This window comes from Manis javanica, chromosome 11, assembly GCF_040802235.1.
Source record: "Manis javanica isolate MJ-LG chromosome 11, MJ_LKY, whole genome shotgun sequence".
Classification (NCBI taxonomy): domain Eukaryota; kingdom Metazoa; phylum Chordata; class Mammalia; order Pholidota; family Manidae; genus Manis; species Manis javanica.
Window position 1 is genome coordinate 103,408,801 of NC_133166.1, and position 16,955 is coordinate 103,425,755.

Genomic DNA, 16,955 nt, shown 5'->3' on the forward strand with positions numbered 1-16,955 from the left:
AGCAGCCCAGGTGGCCCTGCATCCCCCCAACCCCCGACCCCGTAAACCAACACCCACGTGCCTGGCTACAGCTCCTCCACCCGCCCCTCAGCAATCTCCTCTCTGTTTCCCCCCAGGAGGACCTGGCCCCTCGGCCACCTACAGCTCTAACAGCCCCGCCAGCCCTCTCAGCTCCACCAGCCTCACCAGCCCCCTGAGCCCCTTTTCTCTGGTATCTGGCTCTCAGGGGTCCCCCACCAAGCCTGGGTCCAGTGAGGTAAGTTGAGCAAATTAGGAATAGAAGGTAGGTGGGAAGGGAGGGCCAGGTCCTCATTTGCCTGGAACTACGCAGATTCTCTGCCCATCTCTTCCCCAGAAGCCTCCAGTCCCACATTCGGCTCTAAGGGAGTCATTCTCACACCCAGTTTGGTGAACTTCCTTCCAGATTTCTCCTTCTCCTGTTCTCATCTCCCTTTCTCATCTTTAGCCTCCTTTCGAGGAGGTGTCTACCAGAGCACCAGGCGGCTAGCAAAGATACCAAACACTGACCAGGAATTAGGTCCAGGATGGGCCCCGGGGGCAGGAGAGCCCTCCTTTGTGTGGGGAGCAGTTTCCTAGTCAGTGTTTGCTGATGCCCTGCTGGGGGTGAGGCCTGGGAGGAGGGCTTCTCAGAAAGATACGCGTGCGTACGCAGGGAGCCCAGCGTCCAGTGGGGACTGGGACCAGTTCACAGGAAACAACCAGCCTCAGCAAGGTAGTGGCTATGTCTCTGTAAATGCTCTGGTGCTGCAAAGAGACGAGGGGTCTTGAGCTAGGCCACTAAGCATGGGGACAGGTGGAGGACCAAGGGGAAGGAATTGCAGGTGGGCGAGGTGGCAGAAGCAGGGCCCCAGTGGGAGAGAATGTGCCCGTGCGGTGGTAGGGCAGTGAGAAGAGAGCTTCAGAGAGATGCCGGGCAGGGGTGGAGTGCAGTGCCCAGTGGGGGCTCAGCTGGGGAGAACCTTCAAGGCCAGGCTGAGTGTTCACCTGGAGTCGGAGCTCCATCCGGGCCGTGGGTGGGAGTCTGGTGGTGCAGGCCTCTGCCCGGGCCTGGCGGCACTGCTGTCTGCCTCCTGCTAACACTCTCTTCTCCTGCTCTCACAGCGGCTCCTCTGTCCTCCTAATGCTCTGGCTTCTCTCCGCCTCAGGAACCCGGCCCGCCGCGGCCTCCCCTCCCCAAAACCTACGCCCCCCTGGAGTCTCCCCCAGCCGTGCCTCCACTCCCTAGTGAGAGCCGCTTCTGGCCATATCCCAACTCCCCTTCCTGGCACCGTGGTGGCGAGGCAGCCAGGGGTCAGGTACCCAGTCCCCTTGGGTCCTGGAGGGCAGGGGTGGAGGGAGCAGGGCAAAGGGCCGCACGAGGGGCCAGGGCAGGCCACGGAGTCGCCATCCCCCCTCCGGTGCTGATTTCCCCACAGCCCCGTTTCCACTTCTCCTCTGCCCAGCTGGGCTCTGGGACAGGGACGGTATGGCAAGACGCTCCCACAGGCCCTTCGCCCTTTTTACTTCCTATGGACACTGGGCAGCTGAGGTCCTGCCCCTGTCCAGGCTCCTGGCAGCTCATGGCTGTGGGGGTGGTATGCCCCCCCCAGATGATGGGATCAAGTGGCCCCCCACCGGGCTGCTCCAGTCCCTTCCTCCCCTTGTCCGCCTCAGACTCCAGGGCCCCCATGCTCTCTCTCTGTCTGCCTTGCCTGTGTCCTCTTTGGGTCTCATCGGTCCCTGGAGTATAAGGACACAGGCCCCTTTCTCCCCTGCTCTGGCTTCTTCTCTCACCTGGATCCCTGGCTAAGATCCAGGAGAGAGGTGCAGTTAGGCCTGGAGGAGGTTGCACGGTGAGTAGAAAGAGTCCTGTGCCCCAGCTGGGAAGCCCATATTCCCATCCAGGCTCAGCTGCGGTGTTTGCATGGCCCCCGAGGGGCTGCCCAGTGCGGTGGGCCTAGCAGGTAACAGCACCTGTTTCACCTGAAGAAAGGAGAGAGGGCTCCCGTTGGACTGGGGCTGCCCTCTCTGACCTCCGGCCTCGGCCTCTTTCCCTGTTGCCTCACTGGGACTTAGGGGCCTCAGCTCTACAATGGGAGGCGATGGCGCAGTGGCTTCCAAGGCCCCTTTCTAGTCTTGTGAAAAGTACCCTTTTCCTTCCCCCAATATCCTGGCACCGAAGCCTACCTGGTTCTTTTGTTCAAGACTCCTGTGGGATCCCAACGGAATCCCCAGTGACCCTCGGCCTTGTCGCCTGTCCTCCGGCCATTCCTCCTCTCGGGCTCACCGCACATCGATGCTCCTAGGAAGATGGGTCAGGTCGAGGGGCCTATCTGATGGGCCTCCTGGAGGCCCTGAGCCCTCATTTCCCCAAGATGGCCCAGCATTGCCTGGTGGGAGGTGCCCATGCATTCTACCTACTTCCCTGCAGGCACACATAGTTTCCTTGTCCCGTGTTTTAAGAGCTTGCACTCCAGCCTTGCAGAAAAACACCACTGGGGCCAAATTCCTGGCAGTCACTCTAGCATCAACCATCTTCTCATCCTGTCTCCCAGCCCAAGGTGAGCTGCGAGCAAAGCAAGAAAGAACCCCACCAGACATCAACCCTGGACACCTGTAGAGACATGAGCCTTGTGCCTACCAGGCAAGAGGTGGAGGCAGAGAAGCAGGCAGCTCTCAACAAAGGTACTGCCTGTCCGTCATCCCTTAGAAGTGAAGCCAAGAGTCAGAGAGGACCGCAGAGAGGGAGTGCTTGCCTCAGCTGGCTCTCTAAGAAGCAGGCTCCTCTGACTGCCCTCCTGTCCTCCTGAGGCCCACTGGCTGTTCTGTGTCCTTGCAGTTGGCATCGTCCCTCCTCGGACAAAGTCACCCACTGATACCGAGGTAACTCCGTCAAGAGTGGTGAAGAGGAGTGCCAACGTCGGCGGGCTCACCAATGGGCTGTCCCCCCGGGTGAGTGCACGGCAGGCTCCATGAGCTCCATGAGCTCAATGTGGGCCTGGGCTGGGCCGGGAGCCCAGGGGCCTCACTGCGTGTCCACCCACCTGTCCCTGTTCAGGAAAGCCAGGGGAGGGGGAGGGCGGCAGCCCCGCTGGGGGTGTTCTCCTTTGGGGAGACGCATCAAGGGAGGAAGAAGATGTGCATAATAAAGGTACGAGAATATTTGACAAACATAACGTGCCAGAGGTGAGTTACAAATGCAGCAAAAATCAGCGGTCAGAGTCACACGTGCTGACCTAAGGCAGTGTATTAGTTTCCCAGGGCTGTGAAGAATTTAACAAAATACCACAAACTGGGTGTCTTGAAACAACAGAAGTTTATTCTCTCACACCTGGTGAGGCCAGAGTCTAGAATCAAAGTGTCACAAGGCTGGTCCTTCCCAGGGGCTGTGAGGGAGCCCCCATTCCACACCTCCCCCTCGTTTCCGGGGATTGCCAGTGGTCCATGGTGCTTGTTGGCTGGTGTAGACGCATCACTCTGACCCCTGCCTCCAGACATCACCTTCGCCTCACCGTGCCTTCTTTCCCTGTCTCTTATGAGATACCCATTAGGGGACTCAGGGCCCACGCTAGCTCAGGGTGATCTCATCTGGAGGTCCTCAACTCAGTCACATCTGCAAAGACCGTATTTCCAAGCAAGGTCACAGTCACAGGTGCAGAGGGCTAGGGCTTGGACGTATCTTTTGGGCATGTCAGGCAGGCTTCCCAGAGAAGGGAAATTTAGAGGATTAGGGTAGATGAAAAACGGGGCAGGGGGAATGAGGCATCTGTCTGAGTCCCTTTCTCCTGCTGCGCAGGAGCGCCCCAAGAGTGCTGTGTTCCCTGGGGAGGGCAAGGTGAAGATGAGCGTGGAGGAGCAGATCGACCGCATGCGGCGGCACCAGAGCGGCTCGGTGAAGGAGAAGCGGCGGAGCCTGCAGCTCCCGGCCAGTCCCGCCCCCGACCCCAGCCCCCGGCCCGCCTACAAAGTGGTAATGTCCTGGCACCTGACAGCACTGCTCATCTCAGGGCGCGGCCAGCCTGGCGGGTGGAGAGAGGGGGTGGGAAGGACCCCAGTTGGGCACCTGGGAAGGCTGGGGCAGCCCTGTCCCTGCAGGGCAGAAAAGATACTGCAACAAGTATTTGCTTTTTAGTGTTTAAAGAAAAGTAACTCACAAAAAGGAATGCCTTGACTATTTTGGTTGAAATGAATTATACAAAATTCAGTTAACAGAGAACAGTACAAAAGCCACTACCCAGAAATAGCCATCACTTACACATGTCTTTAGAGCATTTACTATGTACTTGGCATTGAGCTGGATACACGGAAGATAATTATAACAGCTCACCGTTGTCTGGCACAATACAATTCACACGTCTCTTTCAGGTTATCACATTCTCTTTCCACAATCCTGGGTTAGGAATTATAATCCCTATTTCAGAGATAGGAAAACAAAGTCACCAGAAATTAAAGGATTCCTGGGCCACACAGCTATTAAGTATAGAGTCGGGAGTAGCCTCAGGCTTCTGCCTAAGTTTTGTTTCCACCAAATTTCAGAAACACAGAAAAATTAGGATCCATTAGTCCTGAGATCAAACAGCTTACATTCTAGTTGGTGGACTGGAACTTCTATAATCTGAGATGATTAGTGATCAATGTAACATGCTGATTCAACTGCCCAAAACATAGGGCACAGAATGTGAACACAGGCTGCAGTGGGATGGGGAGGAACAAAGCTGGATGAGTGATATTGATGGGACAGCACCTCCGGGCCCTTGCGGGTGGGCAGGCTTTGGACAGGCAGCATGGAAGGACAGACAGCTCCTCTGCAGTGGGGGACAGTGGCCAGATCAGGGGTGCTGGCGGGAATGACACAGCCGTGCTTGGGGCTGCCTGGAGGAATGGGTATCAGTGAACAAAGGCCCTGTGTGGTCATGTGATGCTGTCCCCTAGGTGCGCCGTCACCGTAGCATCCATGAGGTGGACATCTCTAACCTGGAGGCAGCCCTGCGGGCAGAGGAGCCTGGTGGGCAGGCCTATGAGACGCCACGGGAGGAAATCGCCCGGCTTCGCAAAATGGAGCTGGAGCCCCAGCACTATGATGTGGACATCAGTAAGGGGGTGAGCGGAGTCCCGGAGGGCCAGAGGGCGAGAAGCCCGGGAGGGGACGGAGGGATGACCTCGGCCTGTCCACAGCTCTCCACACCAGACAAAGTCTTCATCCCCGAACGGTACATTGACCTGGAGCCTGACATGCCCCTGAGCCCCGAGGAGTTGAAGGAGAAGCAGAAGAAGGTGGAGAGGATCAAGACGCTCATTGCCAAGTCCAGGTAACCAACCTGGGTGAACCTCAGCTTCCGCTGCCCACCCTAGTACCTGGGACATCTGGTGCACCAGTGCCGTGAATCCAGAGCCTCACCCCACGTTGCTGGGGGCCCTGAGCCTCCCTAGCAGAGACCAAATGGAAGCAGGGGCTCCAGGCAGCAGGCAGGGCCCGGCCACGCGGTGGGGCAGTGATGCTGCCCCTGGGAGCCCAGAAGGCCTACTGGCCTCACGCACGTGCCGTCAGCAAGGCAAACTGGTGGGTTGCCCACTGCTGGCTTTTTTCCCTTCAAGGCTGCCCTAAATGTTCATTTGAACCTTCTAATTCATTTTAAAGCACCGCGGGTAGGGGGCCCAGTGTGTGCTCTGCCGGGGTGTCACTCACCCCTGGGGACAGCCTTGCTGGGAACCAGAGCCTACACATTCACAGGCCCCAGCCCCCTGCCAGCCTCAGTCCACAAGCCGCCCAAGCCAATCGGACCCTCCTGTCCCCTGCTCCGTGTCTGTGTGTCTGCCTCTTCAGCATGCAGAACGTGGTGCCCATCGGCGAGGGGGACCTTGTGGACGTGCCCCAGGACTCAGAGAGCCAGCTGCAGGAGCAGGAGAAGCGGATTGAAATCTCCTGCGCCCTGGCGACCGAGGCCTCCCGCAGGGGCCGCATGCTGTCTGGTGAGAGGGGCTGGGCCTCGCTCCGCCAGGGAGACCAGCTGACCAGGTGCCGGGGAGGGAGTGCAGTGCCGCCGGGGGCCAGGAACAGAGAGGAGCAGGGCCAGGCAGATGTTCCTCATGGTCAGGGCGAGCATTTATTGAGCACCAGGTACTCTGCTGGGCTCGGTGGGTGCAAAGGGGCCACAGTGGCTGACATCCAGGAGTCAGAGCCATGACAAGCCTCCTGGCCACTTTATGGCAGAATGGCTGCAGCCATGCAGAAAGGAAGCCATCCTCCCTGGACAAGTCAGGGAAAGGCACAGAGAAGAACTGATCCCTGAGCTTGAGTGGGAAGGATCACAGTATTTGGCAGTAGTGCTGTGAGGGACAGGTGTTCGAGGGCCTTGCACTCTCTACTCCTGCTGTCCACACATAGGGAGAATAAAAGAGGAGGTGGTGCAGGTAAGCAGGGAGCTGAGGTATGAGGAAGGGACACCGTGTGTGCTGAGCCCCCAGCACAGTGCCTGGCACTCAGGAAGTGCCCAGGAAGTGCTAGACCAGCTGTAGTGGTGGTGGTGATGGTGATGCCACTAGGTGAAACAGCAATAGCTGAAGTAGAAATAGGAGCCGTTTGTGTTTTGTCTACCTATTTTAAATGTGGGTATTTTCAGAAACCAGAGGGTTTTAGGCTCTGACAGAGGGGATTTGAGTAAGCCTTGAGGAAGGACCACTGGAAGTCAGCGTGGTGGACATTAGGTGGGCGAGCAGGGAGAGCCCCTGGGGGCATTTCAGAGAGGGGCTGTGAGTTGGGCTGGAGCTGACTGCAGCAGGAGGGATGGGCTTCGGAGGGCCCCATCCTGCAGCCAAAAGGCAGAAGAACCGGTTTGGCTGCAAGGAGGCCTCTGTGAGCCTCCCTATAGTTTAGCTGTAAAATGAACCTGAATCTTCCAAAGATCAAATTCCACATGCCCTGGGCAAAAGGTAACTTCCTGTTTCAAGGGTTAGAGTGAACAGCACGGCTTTGAAAACTCTCCTCTGGCCCTGCCCCGGCCCCTGGCTCTCTCTACTACAGTTCCCCTGCCAAAGGTTCCAGGAAAACAAAACCCACCCAGCCTGTCAGATTCCCTCCCACTCCCCGTGATACACACCGGCTTACATTTCAGGGTTTCTGCACTGAAAGCAAATGGTCACCTTGCCTCTGCCAAAACCCCAACTATTTAAAAAATGGTTGTGGCAGGGCCAGACCTCAGCCTTAGCCCACTGTCCCCGCCACCCCTGGCCTGTGGCCCAGATTCCCAGAGTTGCAGCTCTTCCAGGCCCAGCGAGGACTGTTCCTGGGCACGTGCAGTGTGGGCGCATGTCCCTGCCTGGGCCCTGTGTGCCTGGAGTGCTGGACATGGGTCTTGGGACCGTGTAGCAGGCACAGGCCTGAGTGTGCGTGTGTGACACAGATGGCATAGTCTGACAAGCATAGCGTTTGTCAGTACACAGCTGTGTGCAGACTCCAGTATACGGTGTATGGGAAAATGCAGCAATTTTAAGTCTGTGTGTGTGGCAGGATGTCATGAGCAGTGTCTGTATCAGGAAATGTTTGTAGATTACATGTGTGTATGCAAGTGTGTGGTGTGGGTGGAGGGAATGTTTGGGCACAAATATAGGAGTGTGTATGTGTGCGTGATGCCTGTGGGTGCTATGTGGAGGCCCATCATCATGCGCACAGCTGGTGTTTGGTAAGCTGGAGGAGTGTAGATTACGGACATGTGAGTGTACAAAGTAAGGGTGAAGGCGGTGTTTATGAATGCACGTTTCCATGTGATTGGCTCTCTTTTACAGTATAAGAAGTGAGAAACATTTGTGTGTATGTTGTGCACAGTGTATGTATTGCAATGTTTGTGAACATACGTCTGTGTGTGCAGGATCGGGAAAAGCATGGTCTCATGAACATAAGTATGCGTGGCTAATTATTAAGGCAGTGAGTGCACCATTACAATATTATATCTATCCAATACATATCTTCAGCATATGTGAATTTTAATAATTTCAATGGATATATTCCTCATACATATTTAGTATTTCTCTGGTTTCTTAAAGAAGTTATGTTAACATAATTAATCTTTCTTGATCTTGCTCATTTCGTATCATAAACAAGCATATTTTGCTGACCTCGGTTGAAGGGATGTGCTAGGGGCCATGATGGCTGTAGATCTGTTTGTAGCCATGCTAAATGTTCCCAAACTGTTACACTTTAAAAATCACTATGTCTACATTGTACAAAAGACTTCCTCTCTTCAGTTGTGCCTTCTTGTACATGTCAGTGGACTTCTCAATTCCTCTCTAGTTTTCCTCTTTCTAACCTCCCGTGGGCTGGGAACCCAGCAAGTCAGCGATTGTTGTATAAATCAGAGTGGCAGGACCCCCAGGAGCACTCCTACGCATACGTTGTAGGAGCTTCCCTACATGCAGGTTGTAACATCTGTTTGGCTTCCTTGAGATATTCCTTGCTAAGTTTAGGGGGTTTCTTTTTTGACTGTCTTAGAAATCGAAGTTGCCAGATTACTAGCCGCTGGTTCTGTGATACAGATATACACACCAGTGTATTCAAAAATACATTTCGAAAGCATCTACAAATGTATTTGGGGGTGAAGTTACAAGTGTGCTGGGTCACGTGAAAGGAAGGGCACGGGTTTGGAAGTGCGCACACACGCATCTGAGTTGTGTGCGAGGGTAAAGAGACGGTGTGGCCAGATGCCGTGCACAACCTGTGTACCGTGTGTGGGCAGACACACGTCCCTGTTCATGAGAATTCCATGTTCACATCCATATGCGTGCATATGTATGTGTACTATATGATGGTAGCTGCATGGCCCTTTCTCCTGCACAGATGCAGGGAAGATGGTGAGGTCCAGGGCCAGGTGGGGAGCAAGGGACTAGGATGTTCAATGCCAGGATCCGTGTCTTGGAGGAAACACGGTGTGACCCTGGCTGAGGTCTCGTTCTCCTCTGAGCTCGAGTTGAGGACGTCCTCTCTGCCGTTCTGCTGCCTTCCAGCCGCACGGGGGGCACACGGGGGTGGGGGGTCTGGAGGCTGCCGAACGCTTGTCCCAGCAACATGGCTCCTCTTCCATGGTCCCCCCACTTCGCCCTTCTCAACATGAAGTAACAATGATAATAGAGTAAAATTCATTAATTCAAATGTCACCACTTTAAGGCTCATAATGGTTTGTTAAGGGCGGGGGGGTGATGAAAAGGGGGTCTCAGGTGATATCAGGAACGTGTTTCTGAGCCCTTGAGCCTAAGATAACAGCTCTCTTTAAGCCTGTCAGAGCCTCCATATTCATGGAATTGGTTCACCTGGTGATCACTCCACCGGGATCCCGTCACTCATGGGGGCCTGGTGGTTTGAATTGTGTGATTTTACTGCACTTTTGTCACTATTGTGAATGATATTGCTGTCCACCCCCACCATCCCTCATGCTACCTGCGCAGTGGTGGACAGGGGTGTGAATTCCCCCACTGTGCGGATGGGAGGGGAGCTCTAGGCCGGTTCTCAGCAGACCAGGATCCAGGGGCAGGTCTCCCTCCAGGGGCCCCAGGATGAGGCCAGCCCTGCCTCAGCCCGCTCAGGCGCCCAGCTCAGCACTCGCTCTGCTTGCCTCCTGCCGTGCCCCCCGCTGGGGGCGGGCCTCGCTTGCTCTGGGCGCCCAGCCTCCTCGCTATCCCCACCCCCACGCCCAATTCACCTGCCTGTTCATTTCTGTTTCCAGTGCAATGTGCCACCCCAAGCCCTCCCACCTCCCCTGCTTCCCCGACTCCACCAGCCAACCCCCTCTCGTCTGAACCCCTGCGGGGCGCCGACAGCAGCCAAACCATGCGGTCTGAGCTCTGACGTAAGCACTTCTCTACTGTACCTCATCCATCCCAGGGAGTGGGACCCCACCATCACCCCCATCGAGCCATCTACACCCTGTCATTCGGCATTGCTCCCCCATGCCGCCCTTACCCCTCCGTCCATCCGCTTGAGCCCGCCAGCGCCCACACGCGGTGCTGAGCTAGAGCCAGCTGGCAGGGCCGCTTCCTGGATGCCACTGGGCTTCGCTTCTCCAGAAGCAGGCAGGAAAGAGCGCTGAGGCCTCCCCGTCCACTGTCAGGGAAGGAGTTCCCTGACCCCCACCCCGAACCCTCCCGGAGCAGACAAACCTGCCAGCCTCTGAAGCCCCCAAAAGCTGTTTCTTCCAGATCTTATTTCCCCAAATCTTATAAATCAAAATAACACTGGAGACTATAGCCAAAGGCTGTGTACTTTCCCTACCCCTAGGACACAGCTGCTCAGTATCAGGCAAATGGGAAAGAGCCTAGACTTCTCGTTGGTGAGGGCATGTACTGGGCGTTGCAAGAGCCATCCTCCTGGGGAGCCAGCCAGGCCTTGACCTTTCTCACCCTGTTTCTCTTCTCCTCAGTGCAAGCCCTGGCTGAGGCCAAAGCTGGGAAGCTGCACAGAGCCACATTCTGAAGCCCTCCTCTGCCCACTGAGGTCCTGGCCCCCACCCTGGCCCCCCGCCCCTGTGCTGCCATGGGAATGCTGCAGGGAGCCGGGCTGGGGCCAGGGGCGGCTGCCAAGAGGGGCACAGATAGCTCCTTGCGCACGCGCCCACTACACCTGGCGTGAAGCCCTCACTACTCGGACGGTGGTCCTGGGCCAGGGCTGGAGAGGGCAGGGCAGCGCCATCCTGCCTGATGCCCAAGTCACAGAGAGGCCGGGCCTGGTGGTGGCCGGGATTGTGGTGGCCCTACCGAAACATTTCCTGATGGAGAAGGCGCCCTGGTGGGGAAGATGCCCTGGCTTCTTGGGCTCGGACTGAGGTGAAGAGGAGGAGGATGTGGACACTGGCCCTTCCGACCCCTCCTGACGTGGAGGACAGCACCTGCCGTCACCCCCTTCCCCATCCACCCGCCCCACCGGCCCAGCTGCATCCGGGGCTCGGACACGTCTCTGCCTGTGGGTGCTCCTCTGCGGGCCGGTGGGCACGGCCCACCCTGCTTGAGCCAAAGACAAGAAGAGAGATGGCAGGGGGATGGGGGGGGGGGCTCCTCGGCCCGCAGCAGGGACAGCGCTGGCTGTGGTCAGAGAGCAGCGGGCAGGTCTGTGCAGGGTCAGGGCAGGTCGAGAAGGGTAGCGGAGGGAGAGCGCGGAGGAAGTGGGAGGAGACAACGGCAGGACTCGTACGCAAGTAAAGGAGGGTACGGAGATGGGGAGGGGCTGTGGGATGGGTTTCCCCAGGACGGGGGCCTTAGCTTAGTGCCAGGTGCAGTGCCAGCCTGTCAGCTCTGCTGCCCCACCCCAAGCCCAGCCCCAGGAGGCTCTGCCACAAGCCCGTGGCGGCCTTCAGCTGAGGTGCTTGGCTTGGGATGGAGGTGTGCTGTGAGGGCTTCCACGGAGGCTCTTTCATGCACTGGGCCTGGGGTCTGCCTCCCCCTAGGGGCTCAGGTGCAGAGAGAAGGACCCACCTTATGTGGGGTGTGGTCAGCCATGGGGCCTTTGGAACCATTTTTGAGACATTTTCTTGTCCCCCTTCCCCCTGGAATGTGCTGTGGGCCAGCCGAGAGGGTGCCTCAGGGAGTGGGGACACGGCCTTAATCTAGGAGGCCAGCTTCTAGGCCCCTACCCCACATCTCCGGCATCCCAGATGAGGACCAGCCAGGCGCTCTCACCATCCACGTACCCACCAGGCTAGTGCGGGAGAGAAAGAAGCCAAGCTCCACCGTCCTCCGCACCACCCACCCTGAGATGAATGTAGCCAGAGAAGAAGGAGAGGACAGCAAAGCTGGAAACACCCAGCCCCTAGGCCTTCCCCTCGCCAGAGCTGTTGCCCAGAGACCTCAGCCTGACCTCCAGTGGCCACAAGAGCAGCTGCTCTGTCTTCCTCCAGTTCTTCTCCACTCCTTCATGGCCGCGACAGTTTCAGGTTCATATGCAAGTAAAGATGGCAATTCATTCAACAAATATTTATGGAGCACCTTTTCTGCACCAGGCACTGTTCTAGGTACTTAGGATAGTCTCATGCTTCTGAGGCATTACAGACTGGGGGGGCGGGGGGAGTTCTTATCTTCACGTCCAGCAGGGCTTGTGAACATGACCTTCAGCTGCATTTCCCATCTTTAGCACAGCCCAACAAGCATCCCTGAATCAGTCTTTTCTCCCCAGACTGGCAGGTGGCTCCCAGGTAACCCTCTCTCCCTCTTTTCCCACCTTTCTGCATCCACAAGAAACAGATTTTGGGGGGCCTTCCATGCCTTCCCCTTTATTTGTCTCTCCTTTTCCTTAAGTGATATTTGCAGAAATACATGTAAAATACCAAGGACTCATGTCTGCACCTCTGCCACCGCTCTCACCTTTGCCATAAAGCTGGCTCTTTATGTTGCTTTACATGCCTTAATATATGTTTTATGAAGATTACACGTAGTGTAGATATATATGTAATATATATATTTGTTTAGAGGTCTGATCCTTTCCTAAAACTCCCACCCAGGCCTGTTTTCTCTCCTTCCCATACCATTTCTAGCATGTTGGGGCCGTACCCCATGCCTTTTGATCCAAAAAAGGGGAGAGGAAAGACTTATTTTAAGACAGATCTATTTTATGCTTTTGTTACAAAAGCAAACCTATTTTCAAAATGTGCAATGTCTGAATGGAATTGGCAAATGATGTGCGGAGGAGACTGGGGTGGCTGCCTCTAGGTCCAACCCTACACCCTTCCCGCTTCCCCCCTTTCTCCAGTCTGCCAAGGGCTGCCCCCCAGAGCTCACCTGGAGAGCATCTTGCCAGGGCAGCACATTCTCTTGGAAGTCCTATCTAGGGATTTGATTACACTGTTAACTCTTGATGACCCTCTAGGGTTTTGGCCTGTGAATCCTCTAAAGAATGTTTACAGTCATGTGTGCTAAAGAACTCTGCAGGCACACAGAGCCCCCACGTGCTCCCGGGCCACCTCCCTGCACCATCCTGCTGGAAAGGACAGACAGCTTAATGCTGTTGTAAACTGCTCCAAGTATTCTGTTCCTTGAGGGATCCGGGATACAAGGCAAAGGCCAAAGGAGATGGTGTGGGGCTGCGGGTCCTTCAGTCCACATACAGTCAGGTTCTCTGGACTTCTCACATACCTGGTCACATGATCCCTCTCTGGACTGCATCACATCTACGGCATGTCTCCCTCTGTGACTTTCCTCTGGGGGCTGTTGGTGAGGGGCAGGACCTCCGTCTGGCATCCTGACTGTGAAGCCAGCTTCCGGGCAGAGGAAAGGCCCATGGGTGATGTGGCATCTCAGTGGTGCCCAAGAAGCCCCCAGGCCTCTCCTCTGGCACGCTGCCACTGGGGTGCTGAACTAAGCCAGCTCAGCCTTCCAAACTTCTGACTGACTGTCGAAGTGGGCAAGGGGTTCTTGCCTTGCAAGGATTTGGGCAGAACTGAAGTCTTTTGTCCAGATCTGGAATCAAGGGTTTTGGAGTCTGGCACTGAGCTCCTGGACAGCATCTGAAGCCTGACCTCCCACCTTTGACATTTACTGGCACCCTATTCCCAGCCTAGAGCATCTTGTTATGAATGAATGGGGCCCCCGTGGAGGCTCAGGGCTAAGTAACTCACCTGCAGACAGCCCTGGTTACCAGTTTAGGAACTTCCCAGGTAGCATATTACCTCCTTGATCAATAACCAAGAGGCTATAAAATCCTGCTACTGTCACTTTAAAGATTTTTTTGGGGTCACACACTCTGCACACCGGCTCCCCTGGCTTGGTGAGAGGCATGTTCTCAGGCTGGCTGACCGCACAGATGGAATCAATGCTTTCCCCTGCAGGCATCCCCCACCTGGCAGCTCTTAAAACTAAGACAAAATATAAAATAAACACACGCACACACACACACACATATATATATATACACACACACATATATCTATTTATGCACTTATTGGGGCCAATTTGATTTGCTAGTATTAGATGATAAATCATACGAGGAAATGTATGATCTCAGTGTCTTTATTTAGTATAAAAGTGACCTTAGAAGAAGATCAAGATTAGATAAACAGAGGGTATCTCTTTCAGGGGACCAAACAGCTGTAGCAGCCCCTCAGCATCTTTCTAGCCAAGGAGCCCCTTCTCTGGGTGTGGGGCGGGGCAGGGGGTGCATCGTCCTGACTGATAGGTGAGTTTGCTTCCCCCTTGAGGTGCAGAAGAATCCCAGTGAGCTCTGCATTTGTATCTTGCAAGTTTGTATAAACTCAATCCAGGAAATAAAATGAATGGTTTGTACAAGTTGTGTGTCTTTCATACTCTGTATTGGCCTGTGGCTGGTCTTGGGTCCATGGCAATTTGCAGGCTTGGCAGTAAAAGGCAAAGCGGTCTGCGGCCGGGCCTTCCCTGACTAAGAGCAAAGCTAAACCCGAAGTCTGTGTGCCACCCCATGTCCCCACACCTCAGGCCCCGTCCCAGCCTCCCAGGCAGGAATCTCGGAGCTCTCGGAAGAGCGCTGCCTCCCTGTGGCATGCTGCCAACTCCATGGCCATCTCTTGGGTCCAGGTGACCCCACATCAAGGCAGGTCCCAAGGTCCTGCCTGTGTAATGGAAGTATCAGGTGCTTCAGGCCCTGGAACCGTCTCCCGATTCTTCTCTAAGACTGAGGCTAGGACTCTAGGAGAAAAAGAAAGTAAGCAAGCTCTCCTTGCTTACTGCACTATGCTCTGTATTCCCACTTTAGGGTACAAGAAGGTGTATGACGGGGGGCATCAGACCACCCGAGTTATTCTTGTCCAGCCTCAGTGCCTTTACTTTAGTTCCCGTGGCAGGTACTGGTGGTTACCAGTTATTGACGCTCCTTGCGAAGGACTTTACCAGGGCTTCTCAGTTTGAAATCTTTCTGTGCAAGAGTCAAGAAGCCCCATAAGTTCTGCGGGTGGGGCGCAGAGCAAGTGAGCCCAGGGCAATGGCAGGTCTCAGCTGAGATTCTGCACAAAGTCTGGAGACGTGGGGACGTTACTGGTTCAAAGAAGGGAACATGAGAGGAAATGGGAAGGCAAGCTCCTAATTCCTGAGTTTGCTTCGGTCTGATTCTAATGGCTGATTTTGAATTCTGGACGTGTGTTCTCATCCCTGAAAAGATAGTGATGTATTCTTTGGTTTTTGGTTTTCGTTTTTTACAAATGAAGTGACTCTATTTTGAATTTTGTAATGGTCCCAGGAGAGCTATAAACCCTGGTGTCCTTTGTGTATCAGATTTGGGACCAGATGCAGGCTCCACTCAGAAGCCTTTGAGGCCGGAGGAGGTGCACGAGACAACTTGTCAACTTCCGGGGCCCGGGTCTCCCTCTGCAGACCCCTCTGGGCCAGAGCCAGCGGCTCGCAGAGGAGGGGGGATGTGGCTGCCCAGAGCACCACTGGGTGTCGCTGTGCTACAAACAGGCTGGCTTCTCTCCAGGGATGATGCCCGCACCCTCTGCCTGCCCCACCTCCTGGCACAGGTCAGCCATCTCATCCAGCCAGGTTGGAGTTGGCAAAGGGGACGGTAGACAGAAAATGTAATAGAATTATCAGCTAGCAGAATGCCCTCTCAGGAGTGGTGCTGTAGCCTGTGTGTTTATTCTCGAAGGGAGGCGTGTTGGGGTCAGGCAGGCAGGCACGCTTCAGACTGCCTCTGCCAGGGAGCCGGGCCGCACCACACCTGCCTCATCCGGAGCCGCCTGTGCAGAGTTGGCTCACTGGAGGCTGAGGCTGCAGAGATAGAAGGCGATGTCTGCTCAGCTCCTGGCCCGGCTCCTTGCTGTCTGTGTGACGATTTAGACAGCTCACTAAATCATTGAGTCTCAGTTTCCTCATGTGTGAAGTGGGGATGTTACTACCATCTATGGAGCTCTCAAGGAAGCCAAATGAGAAAATGGACGAAACACACTTTGAAAACTCAAATTCATTTGCAAATGTGAGGACGTGGTGGTGACATTGTATGGACCCCTTGGCTGCCTTTGCGGGCTCCATCAGCAGGGCCCCTGCCGTTCAGCCCTCCGTGGTGCCCCCCGGCTGCTCCCCTCTCTTCCTCCTTTGCCATCTCTAACTCGCCCACTCTGGTATCCATGCTTCCATTAAGATTATTTCCCTCTTTCTCTTTTTATATACAAGTACATCTCTGTTATTACTGACTTAACACTTTTTATCTAGTGTTCACCTCCTACAACTCTTCCATTTTATCAGGAGGACGGATATTTCTGATTTTTTGTTTGTATATAATGGCTCTGGTCTATTTCTCTTATAGGTAAGTACACGCAGTCCACCCGTTTCATTTATGTCCTCTGATAAGTCTTTCCTGAGCACTTACAGATTGAGAAACATTGTGTTTTAAATTATTTTCCCCCTTTAGTGAGATTTTATTTGCGGTTTTTAAAATAGTATATGTAGATTGGTGATATCATTATGAACTTCATTTCAGGACAGAAGGGACATTACAAAGGGGGTGCTGGCTCTAGTGCTGTTGGGAAGTCCTGCTCTACAAGGGGAGAGAGCCGGTGAGGAACTGTCTGCCCCCGCTTTTTTCAGGCCTGTAGAGGGCAGCGAGGATGTACCCACGTCTATGCAGCTGATAGGTGGACCAGAGCCAGGCTTCCTGACCCGTCCAGCCCTACTCCAAGACCAAATTCATCTTTCATCCTCTGTAACTCAACCTCAGAATCCAAAGCTGGGCACTACCGAGGGAAAGGAGAGTAAAGCCCTTTGTGTCTGACTGCCCTGGGAAGATTTTGCCCTTGATTTAACAGAATCTGTTTCTCCCAGGAGACTGTCAAACACAGGTTTTACTCAATTACTTGTCTCCCCCTAGCGTCTAGCTGGGTAATAACACAAAGCAAGCACACCTTACTTACAAGACGAATTTAATACTTTTCCAAAGGGACGCGGATCCCCACTCTTCCCACAGCCTCCAATAAACTAAGAAAGGAACCTGGTACACCGAGATCCCAGCTCTTCCATAT

The 16,955-nt window shown here is 54.8% G+C and overlaps 1 protein-coding gene across 18 annotated transcripts in view; it reads left to right on the top strand.

The window, feature by feature from the left end:
• PLEKHA6 (pleckstrin homology domain containing A6) overlaps positions 1 to 14,256 on the top strand; it is a 135,842-nt gene extending 121,586 nt beyond the window's left edge. For 17 of the 18 annotated variants that reach the window (XM_073217080.1, XM_073217083.1, XM_073217081.1 and 14 more), the window contains 10 exons: positions 117 to 256; positions 1,167 to 1,316; positions 2,556 to 2,685; positions 2,840 to 2,952; positions 3,797 to 3,970; positions 4,933 to 5,100; positions 5,176 to 5,309; positions 5,825 to 5,970; positions 9,714 to 9,836; positions 10,407 to 14,256. In XM_073217080.1, coding sequence (XP_073073181.1) covers positions 117 to 256; positions 1,167 to 1,316; positions 2,556 to 2,685; positions 2,840 to 2,952; positions 3,797 to 3,970; positions 4,933 to 5,100; positions 5,176 to 5,309; positions 5,825 to 5,970; positions 9,714 to 9,835 — 1,277 coding nt within the window. In that variant the 3' untranslated portion in view covers position 9,836; positions 10,407 to 14,256. The remainder of the gene's footprint in view (positions 1 to 116; positions 257 to 1,166; positions 1,317 to 2,555; positions 2,686 to 2,839; positions 2,953 to 3,796; positions 3,971 to 4,932; positions 5,101 to 5,175; positions 5,310 to 5,824; positions 5,971 to 9,713; positions 9,837 to 10,406) is intronic. The other variant, XM_073217085.1, reaches the window with a different exon arrangement.
• The last annotated feature ends 2,699 nt before the right edge of the window (positions 14,257 to 16,955 follow it).